Here is a 20,272-nt window from a genome sequence, read left to right on the forward strand (position 1 = left end):
AGCTAGTAACATCTAAAGGTTGAATTATTAGGCAAGGATGACCATTCTCAAGACTTGGTTCTTCAACTGCTCACTGACCTTTATGAAATCTTATCATCAAGCAATGATGTTATACAAGCGTATGAACAACATGAACTTGGTGACGTGAGCATCCAGCGACATCTGATAACCATCTCATCTGCTTTTAACCACATGAGCGTTTCTGTATGACTGATTGATGGCTTACTCGGTGCTCCAGACACCCAGGCAGCGTACCCCAAACAGGACTTAATTGCTGAAGTGAAGAAGCTGGGGGGCAGCGTGGCATTTCTCCTACATGGCTGTGAAAGTGACATTACATCAATGCTGAAAAAGTCCAAGAAACAGATTAACCAATCTATCACCATCATTGCCCATTTGCTTGGCCAGCTCTCGATCACTAGGCAACGCAACATGAGTCCGGATGAAAAATGTGGCCAGGAACAGGCAGAGTTCATCTCTTCTAGCATAAAAGAGTGTTTCCTCAGCGGAAGTGAAAATTCTCTTCTAGAACAGATTGATTTCCTGGTTGGTGAAGTTTACCGTTCAGAAGGGCTTTACCAGAAAGCTTGGTTGGAGAGCCATAAGTTGGCAGAGGACATAAGGAAATGCTTACTGCCCCTCGGACAGTCTTTGAAAGGTTACTTGGACAAATGCAGACAATTTTGGATGCAATTCCAACCTATGAAGTGCCAGAAGCAAGATTTCACCCAGGATCTTTCCCTCCACTACTTCTATAAAGTAATTGCCCAGCATCGAAGAAACATTGTCATGAATTGGAAGGAAGTTGCGTCCAAATGTATGCAATATATGACAGATGGAGCTATGGACTTTTTGACAATGAAGCAGGACTTAGAGGGCTTTTTTAAAAGCGCTTCCCTGTCAGCCAAAGAGTTTTCCTCTTTGTGCAAGGAGACTGACGACCACCAACAAGACTCTAGCCTGTCACTGGTGATGAAGGAGATTGAGGCAGTTGTCCCTGAACTGCATTCTTCGGCAGGAGATTTATTACGGCTAATTAAGGTGCTGGGAAGTGTTAACTGTCTTAATTCCGGGATGTTACTCTCAACCAACATTAGGCAATTGCCTGGGGGTCCTAGAGCTGACCTCGGCATTCATATGTGGGGCAGAAGCAGAGACTCTGTAAAAGTGGCTGTAGCAAAATGGAACTATGAAGCCCTTCTGAGGGAAAACATGAACTTTGAAAGAAAGAGAACAGTGTAATATGACCAGCTGGATCAGTTGTAGACACTTGGAAACCTATAAAATGCCATTAATATTGAAAATACTCTTGCACTCTTTTTGATGTATCAATGGAAATGCTTTAAAGAAACTAATAAATGTAATATTTAAAATGGAGCATGTAAAAAGTTGAAAAAGGGATTTTCAGCCAGGTTCTTGCAGGTAGTTGTAGGTATTGATCCATCATGTTTACTCTTTATGGTGTTTGTATGGTATTGTATTGCTATGTATTGGCCTTTGCAAGTGATTCCTATATCTTCTACCCCTTTATTAATATTTAACTTCTCTTCTTGATTGACTGACTACTTTATTTGTACCTATAAGTAATATACAGATAATAAAGAAAGAATGAATTCACCACCATGAAAAAAAGAAAAAAAAAAAAAGAAAAGAAAAAAAAGTGTTTGTAGCAGGAGAAACATACCTTTTGTGGAGATTTAGTTATGAGGAGTAGTGAGAATATGAACTTTTATTCTACCAAACTTTATTCTCTCAAATGCCCAAGGTGAGGCCTTACTTTTAAGTTCCCTCTGCATTGATCTGCTTCACAGCCCCTCCTCCCTGATCTGAGTGACAGCTCTAGTGGTCTCCTGGTTGGATGCTTAAGCTGTCTCTCAGAGCAGAGAGGAGGGGCTATGAATCAGGTCAATGCAGACACCACTTCATGGTGAGGCCCTGCCCTGGGCACTTGAAAGATCAGAATTTGGCAGAATAAAACTTCAAAGTCTCAGTACTCCTGATTAGAAAAGCTCCAAAAAAGGTATGTTGATACTGCTGTCCCAAGCCCCTACCTAGCACCGTTAGCAGTTTAGCAAGGTCAAAAGTGCTGACAGACTCTCTTTAAACAACCAGTGATCAGCTTATATTGCAGGGTAAGATACAGTTCAGTGGGCTATCTAAAAACTCTCCACTTTAACTAACATAGGAATACTCCTCCCCTTTATTGTCCATACATACTGTCTCTAAAGGGACAACCCTTCAATGATCTAGCATATAAGCCATATGTACAGTATACTAGTTTTGCAATAAGCATAGTAAGAAATAAATAAAAATTAAAAGCTAGGCCCATATTTTATTGTTGAATGTTGTAAAGTACTTTATTATCTAAACCACATATTATATAATCAACAAAGTTAGTCACATATATAATTATGTGATTTGGGTTCTTGACTGTATTCTCATAACAAAATTCATTCCTATTATTCGTGTGCTGTCAAAGCGCCCTTTGGTTTATAGATAGATCATATTAGGCAAGCAGTGGACATTACAGCTTAATGAAGCATTGAGCCATAGCTGCCTGGCTTGGAAGCATCTGCAGATACTGGTTCCCACTAGAATTCATTTATTGTATGATGACAATATGGAGATTTTGGAGTGGAAAATAAAGGCTTCAAAACAGTAATAATATTTTGCCTAATGATGTTAATGTCTGCTACCAAAGGAAACAGACAACATGCTACTAATGCAGGTGGCAATCTAAAAGGAAAGTATAACTCCATCTGGAAGACCACAAGGGGATTTTATGAGCTAAATGAAACCATATGCAAAGTTGCCAATTCTTTTCCCACACCAAGAATAAGTTATGACTGGCGTTATTATAAGTTCAAATATGTTTCTAGATTGTTTCTTTCCTCAGTCTTATTGTATAAATTAAATTTTGTCAATGATGGTAAAATCGACTCTTATCATATGGACAAAAGAAGGTGATGGAATAGAATTATCAAAATATATTGGCTATGCAAGATGCCAGTATATGTTTTCCCAGGATGAATCACCTTAAAGTGTCCTTTACGTTTGAGGAAGCTCTACCAAACAGTCAGTTTGATGAAGTAGATAGAGTGAAAGTTTGGGCTCTTTTTTCCCTTCCACTTGCATCGTCTTAAATTGATAATGTACACCATAGTTTTCTGCTAAGTAGAACCAATTAGTGAGACACATATTTTTTCAAATCTGTTTATATTGCATAATTGCATAATTTCTATTTAATTTTGAACATGGCTGTGGGGGCAGCCATCTTTTCTAAGCTGTTGTTATCAGCACTTCAGAGATAGGCTTTACAGCAGCCACCATGGGCCATAGACACAAAAGTCTGGAGTGGACTCAGACTCCTCTGGAAGAGTTTTCTAGACATGCTGTGTGATCTACTATGCAGACAATCACTTGTGAATAGTGGATCTTGTGTTATCTATATATAAAGGTGATGTCCGTCATTGTAATCCTGTCTATGATGGATAATGATGAAAGGTGATCTGTACAGACCAAGAAGCTTAAAGGGAACCTGTCACCTCTACTGTGCTACCCTCACTGAGCATTTCTAAATATTCATTGTGTTACCCTAAACATATAAATTACACTTTTAATTTAATTTGCAGACGAATTCAATAAGTATTATTCATTTTTGTACTTCCCACCTTTTATGCAAATTAACATAAAAGAGTCATATCTTACTTGTGTGAGAAGAGTCATATTTTCAAGCTCTGACTCATCTCAGGTTAATTTGCATATGTATCAAATTGTTTTTTTTACACAATAAAAGCACACACAGCTATGGGGTCTGGGTATTGCGGATGTACTAGCGGCCATCTAGCAACCCATGTCCTCAGCTCTATACACAAAATCCAGGTGACATGTTCCCTTTAATGGCCAGTGTGAAAACTGCAGGATTTTAGGATTTTTTAAAAAGAAATATAGATATCAGCATGGAAAATTTTAAATAACATCACCTGAAATATAATTACACGCACTTCATACGTTTCAAAGACTTTTATCGACAATTACATGACATTTATGCAAAGAGTCAGTATTTGCAGTGTTGGCCCTTCTTTTTCAGGACCTCTGCAATTCGACTGGGAATGTTCTCAATCAACTTCTGGGCCAATTCCTGACTGATAGCAACCCATTCTTTCATAATCACTTCTTGCAGTTTGTCAAAATTAGTGGGTTTTTGTTTGTCCACCCGCCTCTTGAGGATTGACCACAAGTTCTCAATGGGATTAAGATCTGGGGAGTTTCCAGGCCATGGACCCTTTGGATGAGAAGCAACCCCACACATGAATGGTCTCATGATGCTTTACTGTTGGCATGACACAGGACTGATGGTAGCGCTCACCTTTTCTTCTCCGGACAAGCCTTTTTCCAGATGCCCCAAACAATCGGAAAGAGGCTTCATCAGAGAATATGACTTTGCCCCAGTCCTCAGCAGTCCATTCACCATACTTTCTGCAGAAGATCAATCTGTCCCTGATGTTTTTTTTGGAGAAAAGTGGCTTCTTTGCTGCCCTTCTTGACATCAGGCCATCTTCCAAAAGTCTTCGCCTCACTGTGCGTGCAGATGCGCTCACACCTGCCTGCTGCCATTCTTGAGCAAGCTCTGCACTAGTGGCACTCCGATCCCGCAGCTGAATCCTCTTTAGGAGACTGTCACAACCATGGTTATGGTCGTGACTCCTTATCCGCATGCAGTTGCCTGCGGTTTTGGTTTTGTTGTCAACCACATGGTAAGGGCTGCTTTTATGTTGCCTCACGTGTGGTTGCCGCTGGCAACATGTTTGTATTTGGCAGCATAGCAGCCTGAGCTGCTGCTAGGCAGCTTGCTGTCAAGTGTATGCGGTTTCACCTGGCAACCTCTCTTTTTATGTGTGCACTTTCCGGGTTTGTTTGTGCACGAGGATGTGTATGTGTGCACTGTGATACTTCCCTTCACTTGTGGCTGCCTGTGGCAACGTGTGGTATTGTGTACATGTGGTGGCAGTGTCTCGGCCTTCTGGCTGACTCCCAGGACATGGTTGCCACGCATGTTGTTGCCTGCGGTAACAGCTGCAGTGTAATTGTTTATTGTACACTTCCCCTTTATGTGGCTTTTCCCTTGCCTGGTGTAGGAAAGGTTAACTCCCTTCTTAGTGTGTGAACACTGGGTGTGTGTGTGGGTGTGACCACTTGGGGCTATTTAGCTCCTGTTGGAAGCCAGAAGTCTGAGGGGTACTTCAGCCATGGTTAGTTGGAGTCATCCTCATGGTTATATACCATCTGCCAGTGAGGGCCACCCTTGTGGTCATAAGTTTATGTCTGATGTTATGAAGATGTTTCTTTGGTCTCTGTGTTTATTGCAGCTATGGTTTCCTGGGTTCCTGTGTGATGTGTTGTGTGTGCTGTGTCCATTAGTATTGTTGTGGACAGCAGCACTTGTACATGGGTTCCAGGCTGTGTGTCTGTGGCAGGTAGGTGGTGTCACTAGTTGCATTTACCCTCCATTGCCATAAGTTGTTTATGTCCCCCTTTCTTTGCAGCTTGGCCAGTGAGACTCCTGTTCGTCCGTGTCTAGGAGGAACAGGTCGTCTTACCCTGCTCCTAGTTCAGGGCCACCCTGAGGGCTAGTAGGGACCCCAAGGTTCCGGAGTATGAGCCCTCCTACCATCAGGGTCGGCTCATACAGCTAGGAGTCAGGGTCAGAATTTGGGACGTAATAGGAGGTGACCTGCTCCCTGATTCCTGTCCTGGCCTAGCAGCGACCAACATCTTCAGTCATCACACGGCTGAGGGTTTTCCCCATCCTCAGCCGTGACACTATCCTGGCGCTTGCTGGACTTTCTTGGACGCCCTGAAGCCTTCTTAACAAGAATTGAACCTCTTTCCTTGAAGTTCTTGATGATCCTATAAATTGTTGATTGAGGTGCAATCTTAGTAGCCACAATATCCTTGCCTGTGAAGCCATTTTTATGCAACGCAATGATGGCTGCACGCGTTTCTTTGCAGGTCACCATGGTTAACAATGATTTCAAGCATCACCCTCCTTTTAACATGTCAAGTCTGCCATTTTAACCCAATCAGCCTGACATAATGATCTCCAGCCTTGTGCTCGTCAACATTCTCACCTGAGTTAACAAGACGATTACTGAAATGATCTCAGCAGGTCCTTTAACGACAGCAATGAAATGCAGTGGAAAGTTTTTTTTTGGGATTAAGTTAATTTTCATGGCAAAGAAGGACTATGCAATTCATCTGATCACTCTTCATAACATTCTGGAGTATATGCAAATTGCTATTATAAAAACTTAAGCAGCAACTTTTCCAATTTCCAATATTTATGTAATTCTCAAAACTTTTGGCCACGACTGTACATATGGAGCTTTTCCATAGCACATAGAAAGTTGGATTGTGCTGTAGCACAGTAATTAATTCATCTATAAATGTTAACTAGTACTGCAAACACAAGCATATGTGGTGTGACAGTGCTTTTGGGCACTGATAACCCCCTAGAGACGTAAGTTGAAAAGTAAAACTTAAGAATGCTAGTTCAGCCACCCTGTAACTTGACCTGATGTTTAAATTGTCTATTCAGTTAACCTTTTCACCATGTCTCACATACATGCGGCAGGAATGACAAGTGAACTCCTGTCCTTGGACTGTATAAAACTCTGGGTCATAAGTGTCATGTCAGACAAGCAGATGAAAAGACCTCCTGCTTTGTAATGAGAAGCATGTTATCACTCAGAAGGCGCTGATCACGACTGATTCTGCAGGTCAAAATTAGAGGCTAAGAACTAAGCTAGAGTAAGTTTGTATCCCGCAAACTGTAGATACAGTTCCTAAACATTACCATTGTACAATAAGAACATGGTCTATGTGTCACTGGAAAACAAAGTATGATTTCTCCTGTGGAACTGGGAGCGGAGTTCATGTTTGAGTCCAGTGAAAGCTCATTTTTTAAATTGAGCAATAGCACGAGAATAAATTACAATATACAAAGCTTTCCAAACTAAATACATTACCAGAGGGAAAAAAAGATCAGCACTACTACAATACCGTCAACCATCCAACATAAATTTCCTACACTTTTGGTATCAATTGGCCAACATTTCCTAAGTTCCTTGCACCAGATTTCTGGTGTACGTTACACCTGTAGTTTAGACAATTTTATGATTGATTTGCACCAAAAAATATAGATGGTTTCACCTTGCTAGATACTTTTCAAAAGTGACTAGAAAAGGGGGAATGGTTTTGTCAAGTTGAAATATGTGCCAAAATAATGGTCTAAGGTAAGCCAACTAAAAGTTGGCTTGAAATGCGAAAAGTGTCTAATTTCAGGTAAGGTACAGGAAGTCCATCAGACATCATGCACCACTGTGATCAAGTGGTGCATCTTGTGACTGTGTTGAATAACTCAATCAGTAAGTTAACTTAATTTTTTATCTTTCTATGCATTCCTATAAGAGGATCAATGCCAGTCTCATCAGAATGAATTGAGTGACTGACTTCCAGTCCACATTAAAATTGTTATGTGAATCAGCTAGTCAAGTCAGGGTCACATGAGAAAACGGGAACTGGAACCAGAGCTTCTAATTGTACAATAGAGTGTCTGGAAAGCTCATTCTTTGCTCTTCTACATGTCTTATGTAGTGTTAAAATGGAAGCAACAATAAAAATAACACAGTGCTTCTTTAAACTATGCTAATTTACTTCCATTTTGTCACTGAAACTTTGGTAACCATTTTTACCCATTTCCCTTCATTTTCTATGGGAAATAGTGTCATTCAGGTTATGTTCACACTTCTCACACAAAGATTTGTGGTTGAATTTTCTGCAACTGAAAATATGTTTCATCAGATATCCCCACAATGACTCTGCCTCATGTAAATATTTCCTTAAACTATTCTGATGCGCAATTAGCTAGGTGAATCTTGGGTTACCAAATCTATGGCCCATTTCAATATTTTATAGTATGCATGATATTGTTAAAAGGAGTCTGTCGGCAGTTTTGATTATGCTAAACTGTTGACTGCACTAGATAGATGCTGGGAAGAGCAGGACAAACATACCTTTTGTGGAACTTTTCTCATCAGGTGTAGTGAGAACATGAAGTTTTATTCTCCCAGATGCTGTCAGTGCTCAGGACAGGGCTTCACTGTGAACTGCTCTCTGCATTGAGCAGCTTCACAGCCCCTCCCCTTTGCTCGGAGTGACAGCTATATTACTCTCCTGATTGGATGCTACAGCTGATACTCACAGCAGAGGGGAGGGGCTGAGAGCACTTCACAGTTTAATACCACCCAGGACACTTGCAGGAGCAGAATTTTGGAGAATGAAACTTCATATTCTCACTACTAATAAAAGCTCTTCAAAGGTATGTTTGTATGGCTCTCCCCAAACTCTACCTAGAGCTGTCAGTAGTCTTGCATGGTGGTTGGCACCTATGTCAAGTTAGAAAACATAAATTGTTATTTGTGATGTGTAATTCAAGTAATTATACTACACCTCTGATTATAATACGCATAGTACGTATATAAAAGCCCTTTTACTGTACTGCTAATGTAAAAAACATGTTCTGTTCTTTCTTTTGAAGATCCAACCCCTCTCATATTAGCTCTGCTCTCCTATGGTCCCTGTGACAACCATGAACAAGGTTGTCATAGGGACCTTCTACATCTATGTCTTGTCCTGATCAGCTGAAGGTCATTATGGATGTGATCACTGATGTAGGGTATGCTTCTGCATAGCAGCCTGGATCTTTAAAAGAGGATATCAGGGGTAAGGAAATTGATTAAACATTAATTTCACTCCGCTTTTGAGTGAAGAGACTTTTATATAGTGCAGTTAAATTACATAAAATGCAGCCTTTTGTAACTAAGTAAAACACCTCCGTTGACTAATAAATAACCACCCTGTAACATCAAAAATGGAATTAGAACTAAATTGAAACGTTCATGATTTCAGTTACTAGGCACAAATAATCTTTGCTTCACTGGCTAAAATTTCCTTTTATATTGTGCTTTGTCTGTGTTCATGAATATCCATATTTTGAGAGATTTGCTTGTAATGTTTTTTATACATCCATCCTGGGCCTTTTAATCCATGCTTTATTTACAGTAGTGAAATCACATTCTCACAAGCTGTGTAATTTCTAGTAGTAAACCGATTCTGCAGCCGGTTAATACAGATGTGTCTCTATGGTCCATATTTTATTCTGCAGTTTAAGAAGTTAAGGGCCTATTTATAAGTGTAGAGAACAAAAACCATATGCCACAGAAAAGTACTGTACGATGTGTTTTCTATAAAAGTTTTCACTTGAAGCGTTAGACAAATAAACTGTAATGCTTTCTACACTTTAAAATTGCTTTTGCATGTTACTCACAATACTGTTCTAGTTGTGCTTATTAGAATATCTATCATCTATCTATTTGTTAGCCCAGCGGTCCGTGCCGGCGCTGCTGCCCCTAACCGCGGGCAGGGGCGCCAGGCTCCCTCATTCCCTCCTGCGCGCCGTGCTGACATGCACGGGCAGCATGTAACTTAAATATGGTGTCTGTGATCCATGCCAGAGTTTCCTTCCCGCTGAAGAGCTGTACTGGTGTTTGAGCTTGCATGGGTGTGTCTCTCTTCACCTATGAAGCAGCACATACACGCACGCCGTCTGTCTCACCAGCCTATGGCTGGACTGCAGCAGGTATTTAAAGGTGCTTCCTACCACAGGAAGATGCCTGAGCAACCTCATGGTTTTAGCTTGTCTATCTCCAAGTCCTAGGGAGTCTCCCTTGTCTGCTTCGCTGTGTACCAGACGTTGCTTATTGAACTCCTGGACTTTGCCTGTTTGCAGCCTGCCTTTGACCTTGGGCTTCATTTATGAACTTTGCCTGTTTGCTGCCTGCCCTGACCTCAGATCTCGTTTATGGACTTTGTTTGTTTACCGCCTGTCTTTGACTTCGCTTACTGACTTCGGTTGATTGCCGCTTGTCTAGACCCCGAACCTCCTGGCCACGCAAGTCCCCTCAATGCCTGCACAGAGTACGCTAACCCCCTGGTCAGCTGCCACTGACTCGGGGACTGCTCTGGAGTACCCCTGGCAACTACCCTAATGGCCCAAGCCTATCCTCACCATCAGAAGCTCTAGTGAAGACCAGGTAGTGGCTTAGTTACGCCACTCCAGAGTATACCCAGTCAGTGGCGTAGTGGGTCCACACCAGCTTGCAAAACACTATCTATCAATCTCCTATCTATCTATCCATCTAGCTCAGTATTAGGCCTCTTGCACACGAACGATACGGATTAGGTCCAGATGCGTTCAGGTTGCGTTGAGGAAAACTTGCACCGTTTCGCAAGCAAGTTCAGTCAGTTTTGTCTGCGATTGCATTCAGTTGTTCAGTTTTTTTTGTGCGGGTAAAATGTGCATTGATGCGTTTTTCACGCGTGTGATAAAAAAACTGAAGCTTTACAAACAACATCTCTTAGCAACCATCAGTGAAAAACATATCGCTTCCGCACTTGCTTGCGGAGGCAATGCGTTTTTCACGCAGCCCCATTCACTTCTATGGGGCCAGGGCTGCGCGAAAAACGCTGAATATAGAACATGCTGTTATTTTCACGCAACGCACAAATGATGCACGAAAAACAATGTTCATGTACGCAGACCCATTAAAATGAACGGGTCCGGATTCAGTGCGGGCGCAACGTGTTCGCATCACGCATTGCACCCGCGCTGAAAACTCGCTCGTCTGAAAGGGGCCTTACTGGTGAATCTGTTTACTGAAAGAGATCAGTGCATTTTATATCGCATAATATAAATTCACATGAATTAAAGAGGAGCTGTCACCTCTTCTGACTTGTAGCTTTTAGTAACTACTCGCATTCAACATGCAATAACAATTCTGGAGCATTTTAATATGTAGTAACTTTGGGGGTCATTTACTATGCTAAATTAGGCGTATTTTAGGCCCACATAGCGGCGCATCAGTTAGTTGCGCCACTATCTGTGACTTCACCCCACTCACGTCAGGTCTACAATTGTGGGCGTGGGCAGGGATGGGGACAGTCCTGTCTCATTCACCATTTTCCACTCCTGTTTTAGGCATAGAAAAAGGTCTAAATGTAAGACCATTCAGAAAGCTGTCTTACATTTAGAACTGGTGCTGGATGCGACAAACTTATCGAAAGGCCAGCGCCTCTTCATAACTTCGGTGGATCCACTGCCAGTTTATGGCTTTATTAAGACTGGCATCTAAAACTCTGTGCCCCTTTGTGTTGTGACATTCCTCTATTATTTTAACTAGATATTTATGAATTAAAAAGGACCTTTCATCAGTTTTAACATAGGCTAATTATGGTATTATGGCATGGATGTTTTCTTTTTTTTCTTTCAAAGGCCGCCCGTTGATTTGGCGCCTTGTATTCTAATATCAGTATCGTCGCAATGGGGCGAGATGCAGTCTTCTGCTGTGGGCGTCTCCTTCTCCCTGGCTGTGAGCGCGATCCAATCAGAGCGGACCGCTCACAGCCAGGGAGAAGGAATCTCGCGAGAACTTGAGCTCCTTCTCCCTGGCTGACGCCCACACAGAGAAGGAGACGCCCACAGCAGAAGACTGCATCTCCGCCCCATTGCGATGATACTGCTCATTACAATACAAGGCACCAAATCAAAGGGGGGGCAAAAGCGGATGAACGGGGGAAGGGGGGGGTGGTTAGGTCTTTTGAAAAAAAAAAAAAATCCATGGCATCAGTGGGGGATGCCCTACAAGGTAATACCATAATTAGCCTATGTTAAAACTGATGAAAGGTCCTCTTCAACTGCCAGCAGTCTGCAGTAAAGGTCTATCTCTGTATTACCAGTGGGGGGAAGGGGGGGGTCCCTGCACACTCTGACACTGGCAGCACTCTGATTGGATAGTTTCAGACTGAGCAGGTACACGCTATGAACTAGTAACACCCAGAAGGACCGTTACTGCAGACTGCTGTTAATTTGTTCAAAACTGGAATAATAAAGGAATGGCACAACACAGAGTGATAAGAATAGATACTCCAGAATTGTTATTAGATAGGGAATGCAAGTAGTTACTTAAAGATGTCATGAAAGGTGACAGGTCCTCAAAGTGATACCAAAAAGGGAGCGAAACATATAAGAGGAGTGATTACCATGTTTCTTTCACTTGTATTGCTATTTGCATGTTTTAAAAATGTTTTATATAGTAGAATGTTGCTGGTCTTTGATTTTGGCTGTGGAATCCATGCATGGTTTCAGAGCACTGCAGCTGACACCAGCACCAGGAAGGAAGTGAGACATCTTTTGTCTTACATAACAGTTTCAGGTTGCTTTCAGACACACACACCCATTTTACGGTTGTTTTTTGCGTATTTTATCCAAATCTTCTACATTTCTACAGACCTGAACTTAGATCACCATACAATCCTGTAGAAATGTTGAAGTTCCCTGCAGATGCTAAAATGCTCCTGTATTAAGGAATCTGAAAGCATTAAATACTTTCAGCAGCTAGGCTGTGTGCTACAGTATGTACAAATGTGACTACTAAAGAAGGGAGGGAGTGGGACCACGTTTTTTACAAGCATTATATTGAGGGTAAAATAAAAATATACATATAGCAGAGAAATAATTAAAATGTGGTCGTATATCAGTCCAAAGAGTGTTATGCCCTTCAGCTGTAATCTGCAGAAGGCCTCTGCTGCAGTGTTCAGATTGACTGCAGTGCCACCTAGTGCTCCAGTCAAGCATTGCACATTACCTAAATGGTTTATGTTTTATTCTGTATGTGTTTAGTCCTCCAAAGCATGAAATATTCTGTATAGTTTCTCTCCTTCCTAAATAATAGTCCTAAAATAGAGACCCCTTCTATTAACTTCCCTTTCACTAGTAGGGTATTTTAATAGATAATTGAGATTTCTATACCAAACAGCCTCTTAAATGTAATAAATGAGTCTTTGAGGAAAACATGAGAAGGTAATAAACCATGTCATTTCTAAAGGGAGCACAATTGGCATGGCAGTTTACCTGGTCCAAAGCCCATTCTGTAATTTTGGTGACAAAAACTAAGGTCTTTCCTGGAAGTGGAAACCATATAACACCATGACTTTACTGAGTGAACATGTGGGAATATAAGTAAAATGGAATAAAATGTACTTACATATATAGTAATATTCTCTTCCTGGTCGAAATTCAAATCCTAATGAGAAGGGAGTGAATAGCTGGAATTTTTCTGAAAACTTTAGAGGTCCATTGGAAGAGTGGGGTCTATTGCACTCCCATCTTTTGAAGCCTTTGGATGTGTGATCACAGGAGCTGTAGCCATCAAAGTTCACCATGAATAAAACGTATCTTTCAGTTTTGTCTTCAGGCACGGTGTCTTCATAATGAGGGCAGAATACATCTAGGTAGTCATTGATACAGACTTCAATGTGGTAGTCACCTCTCATGAACCTGCCATTACAAGAAGATATAAAAAGAAATGGTTAAAATACAGAACTTTTTGTCCATACTGTATCTAGCTTGTTGTATCACTCAAAAATATATAATGAAGCTTCATATTAGAATTAAACTGAAAGTATGCCTTTATCTAGCCACTAAAATGTCCTTGAGACATGTCAGTCGATGGGATCAGTAGGAGACCCTTGAGCTGAGACCCAAATATCATGGAAAAAAGCAGGCACTGCACTCTACTGATCTACATATCACATCAGCACTACTCAGAGATTTCCATATCTCTGAGCTATGTTGATGGCACTTCCACTGAAATTGATGGGACTATTATGTGAGCAAAGTGTCCCTTCTAGTGGGAGTCCAGGAACTGACATACAATGACACATGAGAGGAGAGATAAAGGTTAACCTTCACTTCAAAATAATGTTTAAGAGCAAGAGAACCTCTAATGCTAATTTTCATTCGCTATGTAATATAATAAAAATGATAATATTCATACTTTTAAAAAAAATTATATCTAGGAATGGATTTGCCATAGTGTGTAAGCAAATAAGCACAGCCATTGAAACATATGGTATTGACTAAGAAAACACTCTGTATTACTCAAATATGTTAAAATATAATAATCCATGATCATAAATAATATCAGCAGTATATGGATACAATATGATTATTTCTGCCACAAGCCACGTTCAAGCTATTTTCTAAGATTTATGACATCAGGACAGCCATATTTATATAGTTACACATTGCTGGCACTTATTTTTAAGACATATACAAAGTCTTGTACAGCATTTACAAGAAACATAAAAGCAATGCAGTATCGCTGCCAAACTACACAGAAAGGAATCTGCAGCTTTATGATAAAAGGATTCTGGGATATGAATTAATAGCGCTCGTGCTAACCTGACAGCTCTGAACAAGAGCCAGACGATCATTGTAGCCTTAGGTAGTCTAGCCCAAATGGGCTTTTCTCTTTAATTATTATAAAGCATTTTCCGACATGCTATCCCAGAGAATTTACAAGTGTCATTTTTGTGACATTTGACACCAATGTGCCGTGAATGATAAATTAGGATTGAAATTTAAAGCCCACCCAAGGCTTTGTGAAGAGAAAAATTGCATGAAATATGTATTTCAGTATAGACAAGACTGGTGGTTTGTAGAAAGGATGGTTTTGCAATTGAAAGGCTGGATGAAATATTTGAAAGGAAAACTTTGAGCATTTTAAATTGTATAAAAATTGTCGTTGTAATGAATGTAATTAGTCTAATTCATGAAATTGGTTTATTGCTACTACTTATGTTTGATCAGCAGGCAAAACAATCAAATCTACAACTTCTTTCTTGGCAGCAACTTGGGTTGTCGACAACGCTAAATGGCATTAAAATGACTATTGGTCACTATGTTACATAGTAGCACAATCGCTCAAGGAAGAAGGAGCATTTTCTGACGTAGAACAATCACAAATCATCATAATGATTGTACTATAGCTCAGGAAACGGAGAAGAGACAATAGGAACAAAAAGTCTCATGTCCCCTTAAAAACCACCATATAACCATCATGATATATCTGCTCTGTTCCTCGTGATATCTGTAGCAATTCTTCTGCTTCAGATGTAGTTGCTGAAGCCCTGAGGTTGTGGTATCAATATCTACATCAGCCCTTGGGCATATATACCATCTTAAAGAGGTTGCCCGGCCATATATATTGATGACCTATCCTTTTGATAAGTCATCTGTATCTGATCAGTGGGGGGTCCAACACAAGGAACCCCGGCCAATCAGCTGTTTGACAAGGAGGCGGCACTATGTGAGCACCGCTTCTGTGCCTTTACACTACAAGTTGTCTCCTGTGTAGCGGTAGTGCAGTAGAATTACAAATACTTGCTCCATTCACTTGAATGGAGTGAGCACTTAGGTTACACTGCAGTTCTGAGATGAATTGCAGTGTAATGAAGAGAAAGCAGGGATCGCATGAAGCGCCGTCTCCTCTTCAAACAGCTGAACAGGTATGCCGGGTATTCAGTCCTATTATTCAGTCCTAATATTAAAGGCCAACTGTCACCTCTCCTGGCATGTCTGTTTTATTAACTACCTGCATTCCCTATGTAATAAAAATTCTGGAACATCTTTTCATTTAGTTCTTTGTTTTTCTGTTCCTCAGTTGCAGCACCTAGAGGTTTATTAGTGAATATTTAACTGGGTGTTACCAATGGGGGTGCACCCACTCACAGTCTCAAACTAGTAGCACTGTTGAAGAACTAAAAGGGAATCCAGCGTCCAATACAACTGAGATCTTTATTACGCATCTACGCATTTCAGATCCATACACACGGATCCTTTCTGTTGGATAGCATCACATTGTGCGTGGACCCCCCACCCCACTGGTTGCACATTGTTGCAGATTCAACTATTCAATGTTCAACATCCTGTGGCAATAAATGATGAACATAGCAAAACAGAGTTTTTTGAAAAGATACCCTGGAATTGATATTACATGGGGAATAAAAATACATTTTGTAAAACAGACTTCACGAGAGATGGCAAGTCCTCTTTAAGCATCCTCTTAAACATCATTGAGATAAACATGTTATCAGTTGGTGTTTTTTGAACGTAGCCATTTCTAACTAGGAATCCTAGATGATCTGTTACTTCTTGGCTTCAGCAAGCTTCACCCAGCTATTAATGTTTCTGTGTATTAAACTAATGATGTCCCCTCTGAAATTATTCAGAATGTAATGTTCCATTTGTTCCCCCCATGGAAAGCTCTAGTTGAATCAGAAGAACCCGATCAGTCTCAGTGTGAACCCTTTGTTCTAGTAATCAGCAAGGATCTTGGCTCATGAACCACCATTAATGTCTGTGTTTCAATGACATATTCGAAGATGTTCAAATGTGCACATTCCCTTTAAAATCTCCATAGCATATTCCTAAACCTTACACAAAAGGAAATTCCAAACAACTGACATCATGGATAGTTATTGTGCAATTACACAAATCAGTTGAACATTGTATCAATTTGTCATGGGTTCTGCTAGATTAGGAATTATACAAAGCTTTTCTTTAATGAAACAAAGTAAATCTTTTTTTGTCAGTCTGTTTATGTAGGAATTTTCCCTGAGAAAAGGACGACTTCTAAGTTCACTGTGTTTTCTCTAGGAATGCATATTTTGTATTTGCCATCCTTGAAACAGTATGTGATCAAAGTTCAACTTCAGATTAATGAAACATAAAGCTTATTAGAGGAACCTCTGAAACCCAAAATTATATATTGCATCTAATGCACGGTTCACAGCAGCTCCTCAATCTATGACATTATATTGATGATACAAAAACCCTTGCTCAGTGACCTCCTTCGCTATCAGCTAATTGATCTTCTTCCACTAGCAGTCACATTGATGAACCAGAAGTGTAAACAAAGATTAAAAAGGGGTCATGGCACGCTTCAGTTTGAAAGTTGACATCTGTAAAATGCTATAATATTTCTTTTAGCATTGCTGCTGTCGCTAAGTTCTTATTGTACATACAAATTTGACATCCTGAGTTTGAAACTTGTAGTAAAAAATACAGCAAATCTGGTTCAAAAGTATTTTATAAAAAAAAAACTACAACTGTTAAAGCTCATATATTTTCTAGGCAGTGGTGTTTCTAGGGTCTCAAAAGATCTGGGGAAATAGCCACAGTACATATGTGCCAGATTCCGGAACCACATCCCACCTCTTCCCAGTGCTAATGGCATATATGGATGGACACTATGTTCAGGAATACTAAATGTACAGGAGTATATAGCACTACATACCTGTTACATCCTATGATGTCTCCTCTGATTATACAAGTTCCCTTTCCTTACTGTCTCCATTTGGCACAGATTGTATGCCGACTTTTCAGCCATACCTTATTTCTGCCGAGTTTGCTTCATAGATATCTTAGATTCTTCACATTTCTATCATCCTCCCCCTTATGGTGCCCAATTAGTGTCATCCTGCTGCTGCTGCTACCCCGGCTGTGCTCCCCAATGCCCCCAAGATGTTGTATTGAAGAAATATAGAAGCACAGTGGCTCAGTAGTTAGCACTGGTGCCTTGCAGAGCTGGGAGCTTAGGTTCAAATCTGACCAAGGAAAACATATGTGTTTGTGTGGGTTTCCTCCAGGTACTCAGGTTTCCTCCCACACTCCAAAGACATACCTTTTACAGTGATAATGCTCCCATTAGTAGCAGTGCCCTCCTTATTGTGCTCAATAATATTAATAATGTATCCCAGTAGTAATAATGCCCCTTAGTACCCCCAGCAATGATAAAGCTCCTCAAAGTGCCCCAGTAATAATAAGGCCTCTTAAAGTTGCCCCAGTAGTTATAAGATCCCTAAAGCATCTGAGGCCCAATCATCAGATGTTTTGGTCTATTTGGCCCCTGTTTCAAAGAGCCCCTACACTGTTTATTCCACTCTCTGAGAGAGAAGAGCAGAACCAAACAGAAATGAAGAAGCCTAGCAATTGCTCAGCTATGAACATCTGGCCCTTGTTTTAGCAATTGGTGGGGGTCTTAGAATTTGAATACCAGTTAATCAAAAGTCACTATGATGGGTTGAAAGTATTACAAAATGATAGGTATTTATTAAATAGATAAATGTCTCACCAAAAAAATTATAAGAACTTAAGTATGCTTCCATACACTCTTTGCATATGCCTGATGTTTTTGAACAAAAAAATGCAAGTGCCGCTGTGTGTTGCATTTTTAATGGCATTTTTGCATGTTTTTTTTTTTTTTGTAACAATGCATTTACCCCATACTGCTCTACAGGGAGGTAGATATTTTCTTATAAAAAAACAAAACAAAAAAAAGCTAAGCATATGTAAAACACCATTGAAATACAAGTTGTAAAGCATACTACATGGGCAAAAGATGCCTCAAAACCACCTATAAATGCTTCAAAAATGTTAATTGAATCAGGTGTTTTTTGAGGGAATTTTTTTTGTTGGCCAAAAGAAAAATGCACAACCCAAAACTATGTATGGAAGCATCTAACAGAGTTATGACTCTATATAGCCCAGCAATAGTATCAGACCAGACACAAATTGAACAATATATAGGGTTGACTAAAGTAGAAGATGTTCATGTAGTTGCTCCCAGAATATATGGAAACATAAGGGAAAATTACAGCATTTTGCCAGATACAAAAAAAAACCTATGTTTAGTTAACAACAACAGCGAAATATCACTGGCAACCAGAATTTTACATGGATATAGATATATCTTGTGTCCATGCAACCACATTTTTAAAAGGAACCCTTCATGTTAAAGTTATTATTTAAACTAAGAGTTAGACTTCTGTATACCATAAAACAGACAGTAAAAATTCTTGTATTGAAGGCATTAAATGATGATATAGAGTTTCTTTGATATTTTACTATTGCCTAACACACTGTCTGTAGCCTTTAAAAAATTATCCAGTTTTTTTCCAAAACATTTGGCATATTTTAAAAATTTCTGTTGCTTATCTAGTTCCAACATACCTCACAGCTGTGTCGCTATTCACATCAGTCTCATTGGGGTTCACAATCTAATTTCTTTATCTCAGAAGCACATATGCTAGAACCATGCAGAGGTTGCATCTAAAGTGCTTTTCAATGTAATATATTAACTAATTCGGAAATAAGCAAATATATATCTGAATATATGCATATGAAACATATTTTGGGGGAGAGGGGGTGAAATTTATGATGCTTTTCTAATTCTGTTTCACAGACTTGTTTCCAAGCTCTATAAGCTTTAAAAGTCTAGCGAAAGGAAGTTTTGAATTTCCTGGATCCACAGGTGGAAGGTTAGTAATACATAGAGTAAACATTCATTGACTGAACTTTACCCTTTACAGCTGCTAGAAGTGGCAGAAATGTAGCCTTCCAAAATGTTTGCTCATTCACCAGACAGAATGACTTGTTAATCAAATTCTCACAAAATTATCCATAACCATACTAGACTTTTCCTTTGCATATATAATTAAAAGACAGATTAACTTTTTTAAATGGAAATGATTCAGTCTAAAATGATTTTCAGGACATCAAATGAAATTATTAAAAAATTATCGGAAATTATTAATTTTAATAGTAAAATAATGAGATTATATAACAATCCATTATAACTGAAATAAGTTTCATGTTATAGTAAAAGTAATCCCACTGTCTTCCAAGACAAAAAAAAAAGGAGACAACTAGAAAGGTCATTATTCCTGATAATGACTATAAAAAGTGTAAAAGCAGCTTACAAGCTGATTTCAAAGTCATAGGAACAGTCACATAACATTCACATGTCAAATATTCACATCAGCTATAAAGTCACCAGTCATATCAGTTACTCAAAGGTCAAAATAAAGGACATTTGTGGCCACTTAATGAAATAATAGAAACATATAAAGATCAGATATATAGATACAATGTATGGATAAATTGCATTGCTGTTCAAGTTTTGGCAGGTAGGTAGCATCTGTTATCTTGACACAGCGCTATCTGGTTATGTAACAACATGTATTTTTACAGGCGGGTAGCATTTAGATTGGTATTTCAAAACACATTTGCAGCACCCATGTTCCAAAAGGTGCAGCAAACTGTAAAGAGCAAAACTGTATATCTCAAGTCATTAATGTATTTACTATATTTCTGTATGCACATGGTAATCACAAGTCCTATTCATAGCCATCACGAGATGGGGTAGGTGTTACCCTCTTTATAAAAGAGAGCAGAACAGTCTGGAGTCATTCTAGTCCAGTCTTTTCCTGTTATCAGTCCAGCCTAGCAAAGGCTAGGAGACAGGCAAGC

General features: G+C 39.7%; 1 protein-coding gene across 1 annotated transcript in view; it reads right to left on the reverse strand.

The window, feature by feature from the left end:
- The window catches only part of EFNA5 (ephrin A5), a 426,989-nt gene that overhangs the window by 70,423 nt on the left and 336,294 nt on the right, over window positions 1–20,272 (reverse strand). The window contains exon 2 of the mRNA XM_040421605.1: window positions 13,164–13,456. Within this exon, the coding sequence (XP_040277539.1) occupies window positions 13,164–13,456 (293 nt within the window). The remainder of the gene's footprint in view (window positions 1–13,163; window positions 13,457–20,272) is intronic.

The sequence above is a fragment of the Bufo bufo genome, chromosome 2, assembly GCF_905171765.1.
Source record: "Bufo bufo chromosome 2, aBufBuf1.1, whole genome shotgun sequence".
NCBI lineage: Eukaryota > Metazoa > Chordata > Amphibia > Anura > Bufonidae > Bufo > Bufo bufo.